We start from the raw sequence: 25,300 nt of genomic DNA on the forward strand, positions 1-25,300 counted from the left end.
GACAGCCTACTTCCAGGTTTGGGCATCTCAAGCTCTTTCTAAGCATTTCCCCAATCACTTTCTTGAGTATGTAGATTCCAACTGCCTAAAAGCAGCAGTCTATATCATTCCACAACTATCCTGTATATCTATTCAGCAAAGAGTGGAACTAGGATGGCACAAATATAACCTATATTAGATTGCTATCTCTCCTGGGGAAGAGAGAGGGAAGGGAGCATGGCAGAAAAAATTGGAACTAAAAATCCTATTAAAACAAATCTTGAAAACTATCCTTATATGTAACTGGAAAATAATGAGATATTGAACTATCACAAAAAATAAAAAAATAACATTTTACAAATCTATTGGTACTTTCACTGTGTCTCCAAGAATTAATGGATTCTGTTGTACCCAGTGCCCACTGGTTTAATGAATTGAGGGGGAAGAGATCTCTTTATGATGTGTGAACACCATTGCATAATTGTAACCAGAGGTGATACAAAGGTCACAATACATCCCTGTACTAGAGATAGGAAGAACCATAAAAACACAGGAGTTCTCACCTTTCCTGGGCAGTAGAAAGGAAAGACTAAACAAAGGAAGATATACAAACCTCAGTCCTCAAAAAACTTTTGATGACAGGGATCAAGAGAAAGGGCTAACATTATCTATCCTGAGAGGAATATCTGAGAAGAAGGGAATCAGAGGTAAGCTTTTCTTGGAATTGAGGGACAATACAACTCTGGCCTGAAGGCCTTAGGTGTGAAACTCATTGTGAATTATAGCTCATTGCTAAGCAAAAGGACAGATGTGAGATCTCAGCCTTATAGCAAGTACTAGAAATAATATCAAAACCCTGGAGTTCTCACCTTTGGTGGGTGGATTAAGGGGAGGGACCAAACTAAGGAAGACATATTAAAAGACCCCCAACAAGTCACTTCTACAATTCTTGGCTGCCAGAACTGGAGGAAAAGATAGAGCATTATCTTCCTAAGAGAAATATTGGAGAAGAATAGAATTAGAGGTAAGCTTCTCTTGGAAAAATAGTTTTTTCTCCATGCAACTTGTTGGAAAGGGCCTTCTCTGGCCAGACAGGATAAGCTAAGGGAGGGGACAAAGAAGAGAGACTGGGGAGAGAAATATCTGTTTATGGTTTACATTGAGGGGGAAAGGTAGGGGAATAGAGATAATAATTTAGGATTTTTCTTGCTTTGTTGCCACGTTAGATGCTCAGAAATGAAATTACTCTGACCCTTTGAAATAAGATCAGTTATTCCTAAGCTACTCAATAAAGTAATAAGTTTGGCCAAGCAGAGAATTTCTGTAATATTAAAGAGGACGTAAAGATGTTTTGTACAGAAGATGGTGACCCTTAAGTGTGGGGGAAGAGGTAGAAAATGTGAGGATAAGAAATATTCAAAGTGAACTCCTATTATCTAGGTTCTTTGGAGGAAAGAGCTCACATTCAACACTGTGGGGTCAGGTAAGAGGGTGGGTATCAGCTTCCATGGGGACACTGGACCTGTACAAGACATTGCTATTTAGTCTCTTCAAGAGGAGTAGGGATGACACCCCACTGCAAGATAGGCTTAGTGGACACTGCTTTTGCCCACCATCTCTGAGACCTAAGACTCTTAGGTTCCCTGATTCTGTTTGAAGGCAGGACTGATACTTGGGATCCTTAATGGATCTGCTCAGGATGTGTCATAGAAGTGGAAATACCTTTGTTGCAGGCCCAGTATTGCTTCTGCCTCCTTCTAATATAATTTGTACAAAACTTTTGTGATGCTGTGGATAGCATAGGAATGCCCAGGTCCAATTTTTCACTGATTTTTTTCTCCACAAATGCAGGAACATGAGTGGCAAAGGGTTAATCGAAAGCCTCAAGGAAGATCTCACTTGCTCTATATGTCTGGGTGACTTCATTGACCCAGTGACTGCCAAATGTGGCCGCGCCTTTTGCACATAATGTCTTCTCCAGTGCAGAAAGGGAGCTGATGACACATTCACCTGCCCAGAGTGCAGAGGAGTCATAAATTACAGCAATTTGCTCCCAACAGGAGCCTGCAGAATCGGTCCATCACTGGCAAAATGCTCAGGCCTCATTTACTGCAGAGCATGGTGCACCTGACCACCTGTGATCAACACGGGGAAAAGAGAAGCTCTTCTGTGAGGAAGACCAGAGATGCCTCTGTGAATCTTGTTTATTAGCCCCAGAGCACAAGCATCATCATGTTCTTCCCATGGACAAGGCTGCTGAAAAGTGCAAGGTAAGAGTGTCTGTTCACTAGTCTCCCATGCCAAGGGAGAAATTCTGCTTACACATTCAACTCTCTTTGTGACCACTTGGGAACACTGCCATATAAGGCACACAACTCAACCTACATTGCCCAAGGAAAATCAAAAGGCCTCATAACTATCTATGGATACAAACCCAAATTGACGCTTGTACTTCTGAATTCTCTTTCATTTCCTTTAAAAAAATTTTGAAAATTATAATAGTGCCAACCTCTCAGAGTTATTGTCAGCATCCAAGGGATAACAGACATCAGAGTTGTGATAGAATTAAAGTGCTCTATGAATGTATTATTATTAGCTAATAATTTTCCAATGTCCAGGTCTGTTTGTTCTGAAAATAATTTTGACAAGACTGCTTTTCTTGCAGGACAAGCTCCAGGAGATGCAGAATATCTTGAAGAGAGGAGAAAATTAAAATTTCATTGAAGAAAGTGAAAAGGAGAGAAGAATATTGTAAGGTCAGTGTTTATCTGTTTTCCTGTAGAAAAAGTATGAAGTACATTGTCCTTTTGAGGCCCTTCTCAGAAGGTATAAGTAATGATGAAAATGGTAGGCAAATCATGTTTTTGCAAAGGATCAGTTTCATATTCATGATCATTGGATGTTGTACAGTGACAGGTGAACAATTTGATACCTAATGCACAGAGAAGAACTTTATTTTCCTGTAAACTGCTAAAATAAATTTATTAAGAAGTAGGTTCCAAAAAGCATTTGGGTATTTTGAGGAAGAAAATGGTCTCAGGTGGATTTTTGAGAACTTTTCCTTTACACAATATTTCTTTCTATTATTTTCACCATTAACTACTCCTTAAAAAGAAGACCTTCAAGAAATAGTTTACCCCCAAATTGCTGAAATGGGACATGTGCACTTGGCAGTCAAAAATTTGTGCCTGGTATTTGTGTTCATGAATCCTCTTAGAAAACTACTAATATTTAATAGAGACCACAATGGTTTGCCACTAACCTCTTCTCTTCTGGACTTTTCACTTCTTTCTCTACCCTACTTTCTTTTGGTACAGGAGTCTATAAAAGCTCTTAAACAATCAGTTATTTCTGAATATGAGGAAATGTGCCAGTTCTTACAGAATGAAGAAAATAAACACTTGCTAAGATTAGAAAAGGAATTCAGAAGCAACATGGCAAAACATAAGTTGTACAAGGCCACACTATCTCAAGAAATCCCCAAATTCCAAAGAATTCTATTAGATGTGGAGGAGAATTTAGACAAGGCACTATCATAAATGTTTGAGGTGAGTGCATAAAATAAAAATTACTTTAGAAATGAGGAACAGGGGACAACTAGGCAGTGCAGTGGATAGAGCACAGGCCCTGGAGTCAGGAGTACCTGAGTTCAAATCCTGCCTCAGACACTTAACACTTACTAGCTGTGTGACCCTGGGCAAGTCACTTAACCCCAATTGCCTCATTAAAAAAAAGAAAAAAAAGAAATGAGGAACAGAAGCTACATGCCCTGTCACCCATAGAACACTAAAAGAAGGATTTCAGGTCCATTTGGTAGAGTGGGTCAGTTCAGGCTTTTCACTGGATTCTGCAAATGAATTTGTCTTTTCTGATAAGCATGGCTGGGCATAAATATATTTTAGCCAGACAATGAAGAGTATAGAAATTTCTCAAAGACTAGGACCCTTCAACACAAAGGTGTTATGACTTTCAATACCTGTCTCAGGCTGGGTTTAAATTTAAATTAGCCATCACATGAACATTCTTATATCACTTGTTTCTCCCAGAGTGACCACAGGCATCATTCCTTCTTGAATTAGTTGTTAGGTAGATTGTCCCTTTACAATCCTTTTCAGAAGAAATAGTTAATAATTCCATACTTTCACATGGCAAAACATATTTTTTTGAACATGAGCAAAAATGATTATAAATTGCAACCAATTAAGCATTTATAAAGTATCTACTGTGTGCCAGGAACCATACAAGGCTCTGCAGATAACAGTAAAGGAAATAACCCATCCAGACTGATAAGTTCCTGGCAATTTGCTTGACAAGACATCAAGGGCCCATGTAAAGAAATGAAGAATAAACAGAAGATATAATAGATGTTAATTTGGAGGAGAAAGGCATAGCAATTGGGAAAGGATGGAATGAGGAAAACTGAAAGAGAATGGCTAACAAGCTTTATCTTCAAGGAATTGAAGAACTTATTCTCGGCTGTTGAGTTGAGGAGAGAGTCCATTCCTGGCTTGGGAAATTTCCAGGGAACTGGCTCAACATTTTCAGAATCATTAATCTCAGGACTTGATTTCTCTTACTGGGACAAAATTTGAGGAGGCACATTAAGGATGTGGGCCAAGAAAAAAATAGCCTGGGTGGAAGAGAGGTTTGAAAACTATGTCCCAGGGCATCTGTTTAACCCCTAAGAATGTTATATGTCTGTTCAAGTACTTTACTGTTTCACTGTGGTATTAGACTTCTTCTTATAGGTACAAGAGGGCAGAACCAGAACAAATGGATTCTATAAAAATAGTCATGATTTCATAATTACTCTAAGGAATTTGGTGCTTTGGGGTTTCCAACTTGGCTGTTATATTATCTTATTTGTGAGTCACAGTCATTCTTTGAGTTAGGTCAAAGAGATTTTAGAATCCCAATCCCATAGAGGACAATGAACTCCCCAGTGATTGAGAGGATCCCCTATGGTCACACATGTAGCATCAGAAGTAATGCCTATGCTTGTGTCTTCATGGCTCCATGTCCTATATCAAGCCATATTATCACTCAACAGAGATATTTTCCAAAATATTTTTTCTGCCTTTGGATGTGATCAGTTTCCTGCCATGGGAATTTTCTCAAAGGAGGCTTATTGACCATTTTTGTGAAGTTCTCCAGACATCATTCTTATATCAGTGAGAGGTTCACCTATGTGATGCTTTGATGTCTTTTCTAACTCTAGGGTTCTGTTTTTACCCCCCAAAATAAACAGCACAGCATTCTCTTTCCCATGGGAGGATAGGTGTGAACTCATGATTTCTTAGGCTTTGGCATGACAGTGCTTAGCAAGTTAATGCCTCATTAACAAAAGGACCCAGGAAGTAAACCTCAGTTTGAGCTTCTGGGCTCTAGTCATATTTCATTTTTGTGAAGATGACACCATGTCTCTTCAGATCCAAAACCCAAATTTCATACTGAGATCAAACAAACAGAAGAAAAGGGTGACTACCAGTCTACTGAGTCCCAAGACTTTTTTCAGCTTTCCCATTGGCTCTTCTCTTAATTAGGGTAAGTAGATGATGACTCTGTCACATGAGTTTTCTGTGTAAGGGACAGAGACAGAAGAGCAGGTAAGTCCTTTCTCCATCTTCAGGAGGGAGGCATAGGCATGAAGCCAATCAGAAGACAAGGAAAGGATAGTTCTAAACCATTCTGCACAGACCTAAATTGTGCAGATATGGTAATGTCTCTGGAAAAGAGTTCTAAGGGAGTGGAATATCTGTGGAGAAATGTGTCGGGACTCTATGGGAAAAACAATATTGTATAAATAGACTAAGGAGAAAAACACTCAGTCTCTTTATTTTCTCCCCTCAGATTACTAAAATCCCATTGGAAAGGTAAGTTTCTATTCTTTCTTCAACTAATATGGAAATGCAGCATCAGTGGGGGAATGTGATTTTTGGATGGGACTAATTAGGATCTACTCTGCTGGAACACAGTGAAGTACTGGATCCAGAGAGGGCTCTGGAGCTCTTAGTAGAGCAAATGTAACCAAGTGTTTCCTGTTTGTAGGAATGAGGAGCAGCTACTTCACAAACTGGAGAGAAATGCTCATGATCTACCAGAGTATGTTACTCATATTACTCTCAATTGACATTTAGGAAATTCCCAGGACTTCCCATATTCTTTGTAATGAATGTGTTCAGTGTGCTAGCACATATTAATGGCCTCAGCCTCTGCTATCTCACAGGAGCTATCTCAAGTTGGGCTCTTTTTTATTTTGCCACTGGACCCAGATGATACCTGAGGGGAGAGTGAGGCCTTTGCACGGCTCTGCTTCACTTAAATCCAATTCACTTGCAAGTCGTGGCATTTCCTTCATGATGTCATGATCCTCTTTGAGAACAGCTATCCCATGTAGATTATTTTGACCTTCACATGATTTATTCAGGTTATTTCAGTTGTATCTGCCTTTTTGTGATCCCATTTAGTGTTTTTTTGGCAAAATTAATGAAGCGATTTGCCATATTTTTTGTCCAGCTCTTTTTATAGATGAGGAAACTAAGGAGAAAATCATTAAGTGACTTTTCCAGGATCATACAGAGAGCAAATGTCTGAGGCCAAATTTGTGCTCAGGTCTTCCTGACTCCAGGCCTGATGCTCTAGCACTATGCCACCCAGTATTATATCCACTGTGCCACTGAGCCACTTTCACATGACTACTAAGATGACTTCTGGTTTTCCAGTTTGGTATCTTAATAGGCCTGAATGAACTTACTTATATTACTCATTAACTCAGCTATTTTTCTAATTAGCTGGACCATTTCACAGCTGTTCAAGCAGTAAATTCCTGTGCCTGGAATGTGCCTTAATTTTATATACAATGAGACAATGTCACTGGAAAACTAAGTGCAAGTATAGGTGTCAGGGGGAGGATAATTCCCTGAACAGTTCTTATATAGTCCCAAATAGATTGTGATTTGAATCTCATAGTGTGGGATTATCCAGGATTAGAGAATTTTACTTGCTTTTTGTTTTTAACCCCAGTGTCTGCAACCCAAAGCTAAGTATCGCTTTTTCCCCCTTTTCTCTAGGGGATATAACTTTGGATACTGAAACAGCCCATCCTCATCTTATCTTGTCTGAAGATTTAAAGTCTGTCCAGCGTGCAAGTGTCCCATAGATCCTGCCTGACAATGAAGAAAGATATAAGGATGCTTTCATTGTACTGGGGGCCCAGACCTTTACTTCAGGCAAATACTATTTGGAAGTAGAGTTGGGAGCCAATACAGAGTGGAAAGTGGGTGTCTGTGAAATTTCAGCCAGCCAAAATGAGAACATCTCCATATTACCTGAGAATGTAACTGCCCTAGAAGACTACAGATCTGTAAATGATGTCTTCACCTGGAAATTTCAAAATATCTTTTTTGTGAGTGAGCCCATAGATAAGATGGGCATTTTTCTTGATTATGGAAAGGGACATATAGCATTTTACAATGTTACAGAAAAACCCTTATCTACAGTCCCCCTGAAATTATCTTTCAAGGGACTAGATGCCATTATTTTGCTCTTTCCATTCAGGATAAAGAAGGAGCTTCTGCATCACTGAGTATATATCCCAGGACTGATAGGTGACCAGTGACTGGAAATGACTCTAAAAATGACTTTCTATTCCTTTTAATTCATGTTGAAATGGTCAATAAAGTTATATATGATTATCAAAGGCAAAGACAATAAAGTCCATCTTGTTTTTATTTGGTATCAACAATAGTGTGCTTTATTGTGCATAAAACACATTCTTTTCCTATATCAAATCTAATTGTATGTCATATACAAATACTATTTCTAAGATAAAATCATATTTTATATATGTCTATATATACTTATATGTACATATATATGTGCATACATATTTGTTTCTGTATAAGCACACATGTGTATATTTGTGTACAATTCTTTATTCTCCAAGGTATATTCTTTTTTTTAAATGGTTTTTATTTTATTTTTCTCAGTTAGATGTAAAACAATTTGAAAGATTAATTTTTAATAATTTGTCAGTTCTGAATTCAGTCCCTCCTCTCCTTTGAGTTTCAAATTTCCTCCCCCTTTTTGAGAAGGTAAGCATTTTGCTCTAGATTATACATGTGTAGTCACATAAAACATATTTCCATTATAACCACATTGCAAAAGCAAACACAAATCAAAAAAGAAAATTTTAAAACTATGCCTTTGTCCACTTTCAGAGACCTTTGGATCCTTTTCTGGACATTTTAAAAACATATTTCATTACAAGACCTTTGAAATTGTCTTGTGTTGCATTATTGAGAATAAATCATTCACAGGTGATCATCATACAGTATTACTTTTAGTGTAGCTGATTATCTGACTCTGCTCACTTTACATCAGTTCATACCAATCTTGATAAAGGAAGCAGAAAGATTATTAAAAGATTTACAAAAATTCACTGAAAAAAAACCTTAACAGTAAAATTGGCAAAATGGTAAATGAGGTACAAAAACTGAAGAAAATAATTCCTTTAAAATGAGACTAGGCTGATTAGAAGCTAATAACTACATGAGATATCAATAATCAATAAAAAATTAAATGAATGAATAAATAGAAAAAATGAAAGATATTAATTGACAAATAAGTGACCTAGAAAGTAGATACAGGAAAGATAACTTAAGAAATAGTAAACTAATGGAAAGCCATGATCAAAAAAAAAATCTGGAAATAACTTTTAAAGAAATTATTTGAAAAAAAAAACTGCCCAGATATCCTACATGTAGAGGGTATAACAATTTGTGGGGGTTGGTGGGGGGGGGGGATGAGGGTTAAGTGACTTGTCCAGGATCACACAGCTAGTAAGTGTCCCATGTCTAAGGTCAGATTTGAACTCAGGTCCTCCTGAATCCAGGGACAGTGCTTTATCCACTGCACCACCTAGCTGCCCCTGTAATCAAAATTAAAATAATCCACCAATCACTTCTATGAAGAGATCTCAAAAAGAAAGGTTCCAGTAATATTATAACCAAATTCCAGAACTTCTAGGACAAGGAAAAAATAGTGCAAGCAGCCAGAAATAAAAAATTCAAATACTATGGAGCCATGGTCAGAATTATGCAGAATTTATCAGCTTGTACATTAAAGGATCAGAGGGCTTAGATTATGATATTCTGGAAGGCAAAGGAGCTTCTGTTACAACCTAGAGTTAACTACCTAGCAAAACTGAAAATATTTTTGGGGGGTATAAATATGCGATGAATGAAATAGAGAATTTTTTATAAAAAGACCACAGGTGAATAGAAAATATGATTGTCAAATACAAGACTCAAGAGAAGCATAAAAAGGTACACAGGAAAAAGAAAATATAAGGAATTCAAGACAGGCAAACTGTTTACAACTCTACACAAAGATGATGATATTTATAACTCTTAAGAAGTATATCACTATGAGAGCAGTTAAAAGAAAGAGGGTGTGGATATAAGTTGACTTTGATACAATCATATCCAACCTTCCCCCCACAACCCCCAAAAGAAGAATTGAGGTCTAAAATAGGATTGGATTAGTAGAAGAGAGGAGAAGTAGAATGGGGTGTATTATCTCACATGAAGGGATGCAAAAGGCCTATTACCATGGACAAAAATATTGGGGGTGAGGGAGAAGATAAACATCACTTGAACCTTACTCTGATTGGAATTTGGTGAAAAAGGGAATAACATACATATTTAGTTGGGTATAGAAATCTATTTTGCCTACAGGGAAAAAGGAGGGGGATGATAATTAATGGGGGAAAGTGATAGAAAGAAGGGCAGGTTGTGGGAGACAGTGGTAAGAAGCAAAACACTGGTTAGGAACCACAGGGGGAAAGAAGACAAAGATAGAAAGATAAACAGTGAGGGGGGGCAGGAAATTAAATGGAGGGAAATATACAGTAATTATAATTGGGAATGTGAATGGGATGAACTCAGCCATAAAATGGAAGGGAATAATATTAACTCTCTTTTCATAATTTTCTTGGATCACTCTCATTTCTTTTGCCTACTTTTCTTCTACCTTTCATATGATTTTTAAAATCCCTTTTGAATTCTTCTAGGAATTCTTTTTTTTGGGGGGGGGGAGCTCATATTAAATTCACATTTTTCTTTGTGGTTTTTCATGTAGCTGTTTGATTGGTTATCTTCTTCTGGATTTGTGTTTTGATCTTCCCCATTTCTAGAATAATTTTCTATGACCATATTCTTTGTTGTTGTTATTATTTGTTCATTTTTTCACCTTTTTATGTTTAACTTTATGTTCAAGTTGGGCTCAGCTCCTGGGGTGGTGGGGCTTTGCCCCAGCTTCAAGTTTTTTGTACTGCTTCTTTTAGTGGCTAGTTCTGAGAGTCTGAATGTTTTAAGTTCTTTATAGGTTCTATAATGAAAGGAGAACTGAGTACACTGCTCTCCTGCCTGTGCTCTCTAGCCCATGAGATTTCATAAGCATTACTCCATGCCCCAGCAGTGCAACCAGGGACCCTGTTCCCCTATGGCTGCAAATATTATCACTCCTTCTGGCCCTGTAAATGCAACTAAGCCAACAATACTGCTCCTTTCTGCCTTGGACCTGAGACAAGCATCCCTGCTCTCCCATGAGCAATCATAAGGACTTCCCTGGCTCCATGACCAGGGTTCATACTCCCCGGGGACCATAAGAACTAGTGCTCTAGTGTTGCTTTACACCTTGGGGCCTTTTACCCAGAACTATGTATGGACAATGCAACAGGTTCCTATACCCAGTGCCAACAATGCATCCCCTGTAATCTTTCTGACCACTTGTCTGACCCTGCCCCCCCCACCTGTGTGGTGAGTTCCTGAATTCCCCCTAGAGGGGCAGTAGTCCCCAAGGCCTTAAACAGGAGTATGTTCCAGAAGGACATGGAAAGTGCATTCTTGCTGTGAGGAGTTGTAATGCCCCATTACAAAGGAATTACAAAGGAGAACTTGACTTTGTGTAAGTAGACCATTGAAAATAAAATGAGACTCACAACTAGCACCATCAAAAAAACATGAAACATTGAAGTGTTTCCCTAGCATGATAAATAGATTACCTGAAGCTGAATTTAAAGGATAATATAGAGAAGAATCACAGAAAAAAGTCACACTTAAATGCATTGTGCTGTACAACTAGGGGGCACAGTGGATAGAGTGCTGACCCTGGAGTCGGGAGGACCTGAGTTCAAATTTGGCCTCAGACACTTACTAGCTGTGCAACCCTTGGCAAGTCACTTAAGCACATTTGATTCAGTTTCTTCTTCGTCTGCAAAGTAAGGTGAAAGAGGAAATGGTAAACTACTCTAGTATCTTTGGCAAGAAAATCTTAAATGATGTTATGAAAAGTGTGACATAGCTAAATTGACAAAACAACAAATGTGTTGTGCTCTCCATCTTTAGAAGTTACACCTGTATGATACTGTATGATATTAAGAGAGTATGGAATCATTTACTTGTCAGATTTATAGGCAGAGGATGAATTTAGGACCAAAGAAGATATAGAGAGTAAAATAAAATATAAAATAGGTCATTTGGATTATATAAAATTAAAAAGCTTTTGCACAAACAAAACTAATGTAACCAAGATTACAAGGGAAGTAGAAAACTGGGAAAGAGTTTTTGAAACAAATTTTTCTGATAAAGACCTCATTTCTTAAATATATAGATAATTGAGTCAAATTTATAAAAATACAAGTAATTATCCAATTGATAAATGTTCAAAGGATATGAACAGGCAGTTTTCAGACAAGGAAATCAAAGCTCATCATAATCAGATGAAAAATGCTCTAGATCACTTTTGATCAGAGAAATACAAATTAAAACAACTTTGGGGTATCACCTGACACCTATCAGAGTGGCAAATATAACAAAAACAGAATGGATGTTGGAGGGGATGTAGGAAAGCTGGGATGCTAATCCTCTGTTGGTAAAGTTATAAAAAAGATCCAACAATTCTGGAGAGCAATTTGGAATTATGCCAAAGGGCTATGGAACTGTACACACCCTTTGATCCAGCAAAAACACTGCTGGGTTTATACCCCAAAGAAATCCCCCAAAACAAATAGTATTATTTGTACAAAAATATTTATAGCAGTTCTTTTTGTGGTGGCCAGGAATTGGAAATCAAAGGAATGCCCATAAATTGGGGAATGGCTAAACAAAGTGTGATATATGATGGTGATGGAATATTATTGTGCTCTAAGAAATGATTAACAGGATGGTTTCAGGAAGGCCTAGAAAGACTTGTATTAACTGATGTATAGCGAAGTGAGCAGAACCAGGAGAACATTGTGCACAGTGACAGCAATATTGTTGAAGAACTGTGAAACCCTAACTGCCTCAGTTGCCTCACCTGTGAAATGAGGATAACAGCAACTACATTTCAGAGCTCTTGTAAGGTTCAAATGAGATAATATTTGTAAAACACTTAGTAGCACAATTTTGGATGCATAGTAGGCAATACATAAATGCATATTTTCCTTCCCTCCTCCATTAGTGATTTGAATGATTTCCCCTATCAAAAAACTATTTGTGTAAGCATATCTTCTGTAATAAAGGTTTATTACTCTATTTCATTTTTATTTGTTAGCATATCTGAATACCACTGAGTAATAGCTACATTAACAAAAGGGACATCTCATGATTAATATCTCTCTTTCCTTAATACTTATATATATGTATATATGTATATATATATATGCTAGAAGAAACATCAGCTGTGAATGATTTAGCTACTTTCAGTAATACAATGATCCAAGATAATTGTTAAGGACTTATGAAAAATGCAAACTATCTCCAGAGAAAGAACTGATGTCTGAATACAGATTGAAGCATTTTTTTTTGCATAATTTTTAGTTCCTTTTTCTTAACCTTTTTTTTGCTGTTTTATTTCACAACCTGACTAATGTGGAAATGTTTTGCATGACTACATATGCATAACTTACATTGAATTGCTTGAATTCTTAATGGGTGTAGAGAGGGAGGGAGAAAGAGAATTTGGAAATAAAAGTTTAAAAATAAACATTAAAAATTGTACATGTAATTTGGGGAAAAATAAAATTCTAAATAAATGGAAAAAATAAAAATCATATGAGAGTTAGAGGGAAAAGTGGGAAAAGAAATGAGAGTGATGCAAGAAAATTATGAAGAGAGTTAATAGTATCCCCTTCCATTTTGTGACTGAGTTCATCCCATTAACATTTACAGTTATGATTACTCTGTATTTCCATCCATTCAATTTACCCCCTCTTTATCTGTATCTATCTCCTTTCCCCATCCCTCCTAACCAATGTTTTCCTTCTTACCCATGCCTCCCACAATCGGCCCTTCTTTTTATCAGTTTCCACTTTTAATCACCCTCCTCCTCTCCTACTTCCATATAAGGTAAAATAGATTTTTCTACCCAATTGAATATGTGTGTTCTTCCCTCTTTGAACAAATTCCAATGAGAGTAAGGTTCAAGTGTTATCCATCTTCTAGCCCACACCAATTATTTCCATCCATGGTAATAGGTCTTTTCCATGTCTTCATGTATGAAAATTCATACCATTCTACCTCTTCCTTCTCTCTCATACTAAGTCAATCCTCTTTCTGACCCCTGAATTATTTTTTGTTGGGGGTGGGAGCTGGATATGATTTTATAAAATCAATGTGTATCCAAACTCTCTTTCTATAAATAGTCTATTTAACTGCTCTCATATTGATACAAATCTTAAGAGTTACAAGTAACATCTTCCTGCATAGGGAAGTAAGTAGTTTATCTGTCTTTAATTTCTTGTTTTATCTTTCCTATGTACCTTTTTATGTTTCTCTTTTGTCTTGTATTTGACAATCACATTTTATGTTCAACCTCTAGTCTTTTTATCAGGAATTCTTGCAAGTCCTATATTTCATTGACTACATATACATTTCCCCACTGTTAAGGGTTAAAATTCTAGCTAAACTGTCTAAAATATCTAATGAGTGGTCGCCAATAAATTATAAGCTTTAGCAAGAGTTAGACTTTTAAGCATTTATTAAGGAGAATAAGAATTTGGTAAAGAGAGAGAAAAAGGCCTAGATTTCTATCTATTAAAGGGAGAGCACATTTCTAGCTCCCTTCTCCACCAGAGTCCAGAGGAAAAGAGAGCGAGACTGAGCGCCAGTCTCTTCCTTCCTCCTCCCACTAGCCCGCGTCACTTCCTGACTCCTGGTCTTGCCCTCAAAGACCTTCCCTTCATGGGCAGAACTCCTCTACAGTAAGTATCCAGCAGGTGGCGTTATTCCAATCGTTACAGTCCCCCCTGTTGTTCCTCAAGAAACAAAATGTTTCCTTGACGGAACAGTAAAAACAATATGATAACTATTGCTAACTAATAATATGTGAACAACAATATAGAAAAGGAAGAGAGGAAAGTTTTGTCCAGAGGGGCGATTTTTTTTGTCCTCATGAACCGACGCTTTGACATTAGTCTTGCAAAGGGAGGGCCTCTGCAGAGAATACATGTTACAGATGGTGTATATTATAACAGAAAGAGAAAAAAACCAACAAAAAGAACAAATCAAAACTGTTCATTTAAAGTCTCTGAAAGTCTTTTCTCAGATGTCCTCTAGGTGTAGTCGTGGAATGGAAGTCTTTTCAGGGGTTGATGTGTGGATGCTGGTAATCAGCCAGGAAAATTTCCTACAAAATTGAGCTTAACACAACTTTAAAATAGCTTTGTCAATAATCAAATCAAACAATGAAAGTTCTCAAAAACATGTCTAAGGGAATTCAGAATCTTAGTTGTTACACATGAAACATATAATAAAACAAAAATTGAAACATTCTTTAAAATTATAATATTACTATAGTCCCCCCTTATGGAGGGTAATTGAGAAGACAATTGCTGTGATATTAATTTTTTAAAATAATTTTTGTCTTTGTTTCATCACTTTTTGCATCATCTGCCTAATTATCCTCATGCCATTATGAGACATTAGAAAATCTAATATAATTGGTAACAGGTGTCAAGGCCAAATTCAACACTGTATTTATCATGACACCTGAGATAATTATGGGGGTTACCATAAAAGAACAGAGAAATGATGGGATATGAGCATTCCCACACTTGAGCAATATGTACTGCCCATACAGTATGCCAGGCTTAAAATAGGTGGATGGAATATACGTCCATGCCACCGAACATATTGGAGGAAACTGAGTCAGACTTAATCAGATCCATGGGATTAAGATGTCCATGACATCAGGCATATAGGAGGGAGCATAGAAGCCAGGTGTAGGAGTGAGATGGGTGGGATGAATACTTCCAGCCATCTGTACAATATTGTGGGGAAAAAGAGAATAAAATATTAAACCAAGAGAATCCAACCTCAACATTTGTCAAAAGCCGTTCCCTCGGCCATACCTTGACTTCATGCATGTCTCCCCTCATGTGACAGTTCAGTGTCTGCTCTTGCATGTATTCCTCTTGTGATTGGATGGCATCTTGGCCAACTGGCATCTGATAACTCAGAATAAAGGCAATTAATGTCTTAAATGATAAGTTCCCATAATCCAAGTCTCATATGGATTTAAAAATTGAGGATAATAAATGATTGCAAAAAATGTGAATACATCTTGACTCAGAATATAATATATAATTATGCAACAATTTCAAATAATACCTTTTTTTTTACTTAGCATACAATTACTTTTTTGAAAAATCTGAACATATTTAAATACAAGTTAAAGCACAACACAATCTCAAAGACAACTTTTACAAATGTTCCCCTCTTTTTTTTTTTTTTTTGGAATATGCTTATCAAAAATAATACTTCTAGAATCAATTTACACTTGCCATGGCAAACAATTTGCTAGGGAAATGCTTTAAAGAGTTTGATCAAATAATCAGTTGAGAAAAAATAACAAAAACAAATAACTCAGAATATGGGAGCACAATACTCCTAGAATTAACATTGTATTATGAAATCAAAACCATGTTTCAAAATTAGATAGATGAATGAATAGAAGAAGATACACGTGGAACAATAAAAGACAATGAAATTCAAACTAAGGAAATCTAAATGAATATGAACTTAATATCAATAAGAGTATTATAAAATATAAACTTGATCACATGACTATAAAAAGCTTTTACAAATATTCTCCTTGTTTTAGAAACTAGGTATAAGACACAATCTCAAAAGCATGAAAATCTCTATGAAAATAAACCCATACCATTAATTTCAAAATGTATATGTAATAGCATAGAAATCCTATGTAACCTCTGAACTGATACTATTAATAATCTGAGTGAATTTAGAACACTTTTGATTCCGATATCTAAAATCCCCAATACTCATATCAATACCTTGCTGCTTACTTCTACATTTCTGTAAAATATATACCCTTCCATGGCAAAAGAAGCGGAGTCTTGAACTATGTTGATGATTGTCATTCTTATTCGGCTTAAGTTTTTCTTCTTTAACCCCTCTATATTGTCTGTCAGCCTTTTCACCATACAAATGCTTTATAAGATTACTAATTAAAGACAAAAGCAGGTTAGCAAAATTATGAACAAAACGAGCATATCTGGAATTTAAAGGGTTTTCTAAAGTTGTCTCAGAAGCACAGCCAGGCTGGGGAAGGGGTGAGCCTGAAGCTGCAAATGCAGTTAGAGAAAGTTGAGCATGCGCATTAGATCTTTGGACTTCCAGGGCCAGGGAAGCAATGGGCTTGGCCATGGGAGGAGTAGAGGGTGGGGTTTGGAGAGGAGGGGAGGGACCAGAGCAATTAGAATCAGGCTTGATTTTGAACTCAGGCCTGGATTCCTCTTCCCCCACTTGGCCTCCAGGTGCTAGGGGATTAAAAGCTTCTAGAGGGTGGGTCATTGCCTCCAGGCATGCAAAATTAAAGCAACAATTAGTGTTAGAACTGGGAAAAGCTGCAGGAATCTCTTCAGGTTTCTCTGAAAAAGCATGGTTGGGAGAGGGAGAGATATTTCCTTGTGTGAGTAAGTTGCTGGCTCTTTTAACAAAAAGAAAAAGAAAAATAGAAAATCCACAAAAACAAAGCATTAACATGATCTTATCTCCCATTTGTCTGGTTAAACAGACTAAAATCAAAAATAGGGTAATTAGGGAGTTTAAAAGGTCCATTCGAAAAAATTTAAAGGAAAACACAGCCAGTACACCAGTACTTAGCAGTTAAAGGGAGAGGGAGGGGAAATTTCTTACCCAACCAGTAGATCAGAAGAAGACTGAGGGTTAGCTTTCCTCTTCGTGGTCAGCCATCTGTTAAGGGTTAAAATTCTAGCTAAACTGTCTAAAATATCTAATGAGTGGTCGCCAATAAATTATAAGCTTTAGCAAGAGTTAGACTTTTAAGCATTTATTAAGGAGAATAAGAATTTGGTAAAGAGAGAGAAAAAGGCCTAGATTTCTATCTATTAAAGGGAGAGCACATTTCTAGCTCCCTTCTCCACCAGAGTCCAGAGGAAAAGAGAGCGAGACTGAGCGCCAGTCTCTTCCTTCCTCCTCCCACTAGCCCGCGTCACTTCCTGACTCCTGGTCTTGCCCTCAAAGACCTTCCCTTCATGGGCAGAACTCCTCTACAGTAAGTATCCAGCAGGTGGCGTTATTCCAATCGTTACACCACTATATATATATAGTTTTCCTGGATAGTTGATTCTTTGTTGTAACTCAAGTTCTTTGGCTTTCTAATCCTTTAATGTAGAAGTCACTATGTTCTCCATAATTCTGACTGTGGCTCCATGATATAGGAATTATTTATTTCTGGTTGCTTGCACTATTTTCTCCTTGACCTGGGAGTTCTGAAATTATTTATAATATTACTGGAAACTTCCATTTAAGGTCTCTTTATGGAGGTGATTGTTGGATTCTTTGAATTTTTATTATACCCTCTAGTTGTTGCATAACCCAGCAGTTTTTTTTCTGATAATTTCTTGAAATATGATGTCCAGATTCTTTTATTTCTATCATGGCTCTCCAGTAGTTTAATATTTTTTAAATTAACTCTCCAGGATCTATTTTTCAGGTCCCTTATTTGTTGATCAGTATTTTTCATTTCTTTTCTATTTATTCTTTCTTTTAATTTTCTTTTATTCATTCTTGTTGCCTCATGCAATCATTAGCTTCTAATTAGCCTATACACATTTTTTATGAATTATTTTCTTCAGTTTTTGTACCTCCTTTTCCATTTGGCCAATTTTGCTTTTTAAGGAGTTTCAGTGAATTTTTGTTCATCTTTTTAAAAACTTTCTGCTTTCTTTATCAAGATTGCTATGAACTGATGTAATGTGAGCAGATCTAGATCATCACCCAAACTAACAGCAATATTCTAGGATGATCATCTGTGAATGATTAAGTTACTCTAGGCAATACAGTACCACAAGAAAATGTAAAAGGACTTATAATGAAAACTGTTTTCCACCTCAAGAGAAAAGATCAAAAGGACTCTGAATGTGGACTGATATGTAGTTTTAAACTTTCTCTTTTGATTTGTTCTTGCTTTTGCAACATTGCTAAAATGGAAATACATTCTGCATGACTGCATGAGTATAACTATAGCATAATGCTTGCCTTCTCAAAAAATGGGAGGGAATTTGAAACTCAAAGGAGAGGGGGGACAGAATTCAGAACTCAAAAATGATAAAAAATTAAGTTTAAAAACTGTTTTTATGTATAATTGAGAAAAATAAAACACTTCAAAAAAGTATATACCTTAGATAACGAAGACTGATATGCATATTTACACAAATATGTACTTACATAGAAGCAAATATGTATGTACATATGTGTATATGTATGTTTCTGTTTTAGAAATCGTATTTGTGTGACATACAATTAGATTTGATATATGAAGAGAATATGTTTTGATGCAAATGAAGCACACTACTGTTGATACCAAGTAGAAACAAGATGGACTTTATCATTATTGCTTTTCATAATCATACATAACTTTATTGACCATTTCAACATGGGTTCCAATAAATAATGATTTTTAAGAGTCATTTAGAGTCCCTTGTCACTTGCTCCTGGGACATATACTGAGTGATGCAAGAGTTCCTTCTTCATTATGACGGGAAAGAGCAAAGTAAGGGCGAAGAGTCCCTTGAAAGTTCATTTCTGGGGAACTGAAGATAAGGTTTTCTTCTACGACATTGTAAAATGCTATATGTCCCTTTTCATAATCAAGAAAAATGCCCATCTTATCTATGGGCTCACTCACAAAATGGCCATGTTGTAATTTCCAGAAGAAGAAATCATTTACACATCTGTAGCCTTCTAGTGCACATATATCCTCAGGTAATATGGAAAGGTTCCCATTTTGGATGGCTGAAACTTTACAGACACCCACTTCCCACTCTGTATTATCTCCCCACTCTATTTCCCAATAGTGTTTGCCTGAGGTAAAGGTCTGAGCCCCCAATACAATAAAATAATCCACAGATATTTCTTCACTGTCAGGCAGGATCTGTAGGAAACTTCCACACTTGACATGCTTCATATCTTCAGACAAGATGAGATGAGGATTGGCTGTTTCAGGATCCAGAGTTATATCCCCTATAGCAAAGGGTATAAAAAGGATAATTAGCCTTGGGTTGCAGACCCTGTAGGGTTAAAAACCAAAACAGAAAATATTCTCTAATCCTGGACAATCCCACACTATGATACTCAAGTCATACTCCATTTTGGATTATGAAGAACTCTTGAGGAAATCATCCTCCCCCTTACACCTATACTTGCACAATCAACTTAGTTTTCCAGTGGCATAGTTCAGTTCTATGTAAAATGAAGGGATAGTCTGGACACATGAATTTACAGCTTCAGCAGCTGTGAAATGATCCAGCTATTTAGAAAAATAGCTGAGTTAATGAGTGAAATATGTAAGAGCATTCAGGCCTGTTGAAATTCCAAACTGAAAAACTGGAAATTACCTTAGAAGTCATGCCAGAGAAGCTCAATGGCATATTGGATACAGTACTGGGTGGTATAATCCTAAAGCATCAGGCTTCCTGGAGTCAGGAAGACCTGAGCACAAATTTGGCCTCAGATCTTTACTAGCTATGTTATCTTGGGGAAGTCACTTCATGCAATTTTCCTTAGTTTCTTCATCTGTACAATGAATTTGAGGGGGGAAATAGTGAACTTCTATGATTGATTTTTTAAATTTTTTTTGCAGGGCAATGAGGGGTAAGTGACTTGCCCAGGGTCACATAGCTAAGAAGTGTCAAGTGTCTGAGGCTGGATTTGAACTCAGGTCCTCCTGAATCTAAGGCCAGTACTTCATCCACTGTGCTACCTAGCTGCCCCACTTCTCCATTAATTTTGCCAAGTAAACCCTAAATATGCTCAGAGATAGATAAAACTGAAATGACTGAATAAATCATGTGAAGTTTGAAATTATTTATGATGGATAGCTCTTGTTTGTCCTTCATTCTCAAAGAGCACTATGACATCTGGAAGGTGATGTTTTGACTTGCAAGTGAAATGGATTTAAGTAAGGGAAGGTTGTGCAAAGCTATCAGCCTCACTCTCCTCAGGTGTCATCTGTGTCCACTGGCAAGATACAGAACAGAACAACTTGGAAGGTTCCGATGGCATAACAGTGGTTGGGGCCACTTGTGCATGCTAGCACACAGAACAAATCCATTACAATGAACAAGGGAAATCCTGGGAATTTCCCAATGTCAATTGAGATTGATCTGGGTAACTTACTATGGTAGTTCTTGAGCATTTCTCTCAAGCAAGTGATGGGCCAGGTGCTCCAGATAGAGGAATCAACGTTCACTTCTTGAAGTAGCTGCTCCTCATTCCTACAAACAGGAAACACTTGGTTACATTTGTTCTGCTCAGCTCTCCAGAACACATACTTTATGTTCCAGCAGAGTAGATCCCAACTAGCCCCTTCGAAGAAATCACATTCCCCCACTGATTTTGTATTTTCAAATTATGTTAAAAGAGAATGGAAACTTACCATTCAAATGGGATTTTCATAACCTGAGGGAAGAAAATAAAGAGACTTAGTGTTCTCTTCCTTAGTCCATTTCTACAATTATTGTCTTTCTCATAGAGCCCAGACACAACTCTCCACAGACCTGTCACCCTTAGAACTCTTTTCCAGAGACATTACAACATCTGCACAATTTAGGTCTGTGCAGAATTGATTAGAACTAGCTTTGGTTGTTCTCTGATTGGCCTCATGCCTCTGCCTCTCTCCTGAACATGAAGAAATGGCTTCATTGCTCTTCTGTCTCCCTCCCTTACACAGAAAACTTATTTGACAGAGTCAATTTCTACTTACCCTGAATGATGGAAGAAAAATGAGGAAGTGGGAAAAAAAGTGTTGTGATTCTGGGAGACTGGTAGTCACACTTTTTTTTGTTTGATATGAATGGGAAATTTGGGTTTTGAGACTGAAGAGACATGATGTTATCTTCACAAAAATGAAATTTGAATAGAGCCCATGAACTCAAACTGAGGTTTACTTCCAGGGTCCTTTTGTTAATGAGGCATTTACTTGTCAAGTACTGTCATGCCCAAACCTAAGAAATCATCAGTCCACATCTATTGCCCCCTAGAAAGATAAGGCAGTCCTGGCTATTTGGGGTTTGGGGTGGTTAAAAATTGAACTTTAGCATTAGAAAAGACCTCAAAAATCACCCAGGTCAGCCTATCACAGCTATAAGAAGGATGCAGAGAGAATTTCACAAAAATAGTCATTAAGACTCCTTTAAGAAACTTGCATGCCAGGGAACTTAGCACATCCAAAGGCAGATGCAATTATTTTGGAAAACATCTCTGCTGGTGGTAATATGGCTTGATATAGGACATTGAGCAATGTAGACAAAAACTTAGACATTACTTCTGATACTATAAATATGACCATAGGGGAACTCCTCAATTGCTCTGCAGCTCAGTGTCCTCTGTAGGACTGGGATTATAAAATCTCTTTAGCCTAACTCAAAGAATAACAATGACTCATAAATAAGAAAATATGACAGCCAAGTTGGAAACTCAAAAGCATCAAACTCCTTAGATTAATTATGTAATTATCATGGTTGTTTTCTTTTGCTTTTTTATAGAATCCATTTGTCCTGGTTCTGCCCTCTTGTACCTGGAAGATCAAGTCTAATGGCCCAGTGATACAGTTGTACTTGAATAGACCTTTATTCTCCTACCTAAAACTTCTCTAATGGTAGACATTCACAGTTGTTAAAGAGATACCCTGGGACATAGAATTCAATCCTCCCTTCCACTCAGGATATTTTCTTCTTGACCTATTCACCAACCTTAATGTGACTCATTGAATTTTGCCCCAGAAAGAGAAATGAAGCTACTAGATGAATGGTTTTCAAATTTCTTGAACAAGTTCTGTGGAAATATACCAAGCCAGGAATGAACTCTCTTAACTCAACAACATAGAGCTAGAATTTCCACAGTTCCTTGAAGATATGACTAAAGTTTGCTATTCATTTTCAATTGTTCCTCATTCCATCCTTTCCCAACTGCTCTGCCTTTCTCCTTCAAACTAACATATGCTATATCTCTTTCTGTTAATTGTACATTTCTTTACAAAGACCCTTGATGTCTTTTCAAGTAAATTTCCAGGTACTTATCAGTCTGAAAGCTTTCATTTTCTTTACTGTTATCTACAGAGCTTAGTATAAGACCTAGCATACAGTAGGTATTTTATAAATGCGTAAAAATATATTTTTAATAATTTTGCTCATGATTAAATATTATATTTTGCCAATGAGGAAGTATAAGTAAATATTTCTTCTGAAAAGAGCTATCAAGTGACAATCTACCTCATAAGTATTTCAAGAAGTAATGAGGCATATGGTCACTCTGGCAGAAGCTAGAGATACAAGAATGTTATGTGATTGCAAATTTAAATTTAAACCATTATGAGAAAGGTATTGGAAGTCATAACACAGTTTTGTGCTGAAGGTTCCTGGTCTTTGAGAATGCCTGTGCTCTGCTACAACAGATTTATTTCTGGCCATGCTCATCAGAAAAGAAAAAGGCATTTGGAGAATCTAGTGAAAAGCCTGAACTGACTCAAACTACCAAATAGTTCTGAGACCTCTGTCTTAGTGTTCTGTGGGTGGCTGGGCATTGATATTCATTTCTCATTTTTACAGCATAAGTACATGTATATTCTACATACTTACCCGAAACATTTCTGATGGTGCCTTGTCCAAATTCTCCTCCACATCTAATACCATTCTTTGGAGTTTTTGGATTTCTAGTAATAGTTTGGCTTTGTTCACTTTATGTTTGGCCATGTTGTTTCTGAATTCCTGTCCCAATCTTAGCAGGTGTTGGTTTTCTTCATTCCGTAAGAACTGGTAAATTTTCTCATATTCAGAAAAAATTGATTGTTTGAGAGAATTTGCGTCCTCCTGTACCAAAAGAAAGCAGAATGAAGAAGGAAGTGAAAAGTCCAGAAGAGAAGAGGTGAGTGGCAAACCTTTGGGCTCTTTATTAAATACTAGTAGTTTTCTAAGAAAATTCATAAAGTTAGGTTCCAGACACAGCGTTATGACTGCTAGGATCACATCTCCCATTTCAGGACTTTTGAGGTAAACTATTTCTTGCAGGTCTTTTTGCTAAGGAGTACTTAATGATGGAAATAATAATAAGAAATATTATATAAAGGAAAGGTTCTCAAAAATCTACCAGAGATCATTTTCTCCAACAAAATACCCAAATGCTGTCTGGAACCCATTTCTTCATAAATATATTTTAGGATTTTACATGAAAACAAAGTTATTCTATATGCATTGGCTATCAAAATGTTTACCTGGCATTGAAACAATCTATTTCATCCCTTAATTATGAATATGAATATGAAACTTTGCAAAAACATGGTTTGCCTGCCATTTTCATCATTACTTATTCCTTCTAGGAAGGGCCTCAATGGGACAATGTACCTCATACCTTTACTCCAGGAAAACAGATAAATACTGACCTTACAATGTGCCTCCCTCCTTTTCATTTTCTTCAATGCAGTTTTAAGTTTCTCTTCTTTTCTTTGCAAGGTATTCTGTATCTCCTGGAGCTTGTTCTGAAAGAAAAGTAGAGACTTGTCAAAACTTGTTTTTAGAACAAAGAGATCTGGACATTTAAGAATTATTAGATAATAACACCTCATACTTAGACAGCATTTGAAGTCTATTAAAGATCTGAAATTTCTTATCCCTTGGATACTGACAATAACTCTGAGAGGTTGGCACTATTTAAAAATTTTCAGAATTTTATAGATAAAATGAAACAGGAGAATTTTGAAGCCCAAGTGTGAATAAATAGGGTGTGGATCTGGATTTGAATCCATAGATAATAATGAGGCCTTTGGAATTTCCTTGAACATTGTAAGCTTCAGCTGTGTGCCCAATATGGCAGTATCCCCAAGTGGTCACAAAGAGAATTGAATGAGCAGACATCAATTCTCCCTTGGCATGGATTTCTAATTAGCAGATACTCTTACCTTGTATTTTTCAGTAGCCTTGTCCATGGGAAGAACATGATGATGCTTGTGCTCTGGGGCTAATGAACAAGACTCACAGAGGGGTCTCTGGTCTTCCTCACAGAAGAGCTTCTCTTGTTCCCCATGTTGATCACAGGTGGTCAGGCCCACCATGCTCTGCAGTAAATGAGGCCTGAGCATTTTGCCAGTGTTGGACAGATTCTGCAGGCTCTTGTTGGGTGTGAAATTTCTGTAATTTATGAGTCCTCTGCACTCTGGGCAGGTGAATGTGTCATCACCTCCCTTCCTACACTGGAGAAGACACTGTGTGCAAAAGGTGTGGCCACATTTTACAGTCACTGGGTCAGTGAAGTAGCCCAGACATATAGAGCAAGTGAGATCCTCCTTTAGGCTTTCAATTAACCCTCTGACATCCATGTTCCTAGACCTGTAGAGAAACTGTCAATGAGAAATTAGACAAGGGTATTCCTTTGCTCTCCATAGCATCTCAAAACTTTTGTACAAGTTGAGTAGGAAGGAGGCAGATGAAATGATGGGCCTGCAACAAAGGTGGTTCTACATCTATTACACATCCTGAGCAGATCCATCAGGTATCCAAAGTATAATTCACTCCTTCAAATAGAACTGGGGAACCTAAGAGTTTTGGATCTCAGAGACTGTGGGCTAAGGCAGTACACTAAGCCTGTCTTACCATTGGGTCACATCCCTAGTCATATTGAAAGGGCTAAAGAGCTGATTATTGTATAGGGCTACTGTCCCAATGGAAGATGATGCCCACCCCCTCCCTGCCCCCACAGTGCTGAATTTGAGCTCTTTCTTCCAAAGAAACTATATGATG

The 25,300-nt window shown here is 37.1% G+C and overlaps 1 protein-coding gene across 1 annotated transcript; it reads right to left on the bottom strand.

The window, feature by feature from the left end:
* Nucleotides 1-18,993: 18,993 nt before the first annotated feature.
* On the bottom strand, nt 18,994-24,879 carry LOC122732177 (probable E3 ubiquitin-protein ligase TRIML1). Its single transcript, XM_043972310.1, has 4 exons — nt 24,463-24,879; nt 23,147-23,377; nt 20,504-20,600; nt 18,994-19,532 (listed from the first exon to the last, which is right to left on the bottom strand). The coding sequence occupies exons 1-4, from the start codon at nt 24,877-24,879 to the stop codon at nt 18,994-18,996; spliced, it is 1,284 nt and encodes a 427-aa protein (XP_043828245.1).
* Between the last annotated feature and the right edge of the window lie 421 nt (nt 24,880-25,300).

This window comes from Dromiciops gliroides, chromosome 6 (genome assembly GCF_019393635.1).
Source record: "Dromiciops gliroides isolate mDroGli1 chromosome 6, mDroGli1.pri, whole genome shotgun sequence".
Classification (NCBI taxonomy): domain Eukaryota; kingdom Metazoa; phylum Chordata; class Mammalia; order Microbiotheria; family Microbiotheriidae; genus Dromiciops; species Dromiciops gliroides.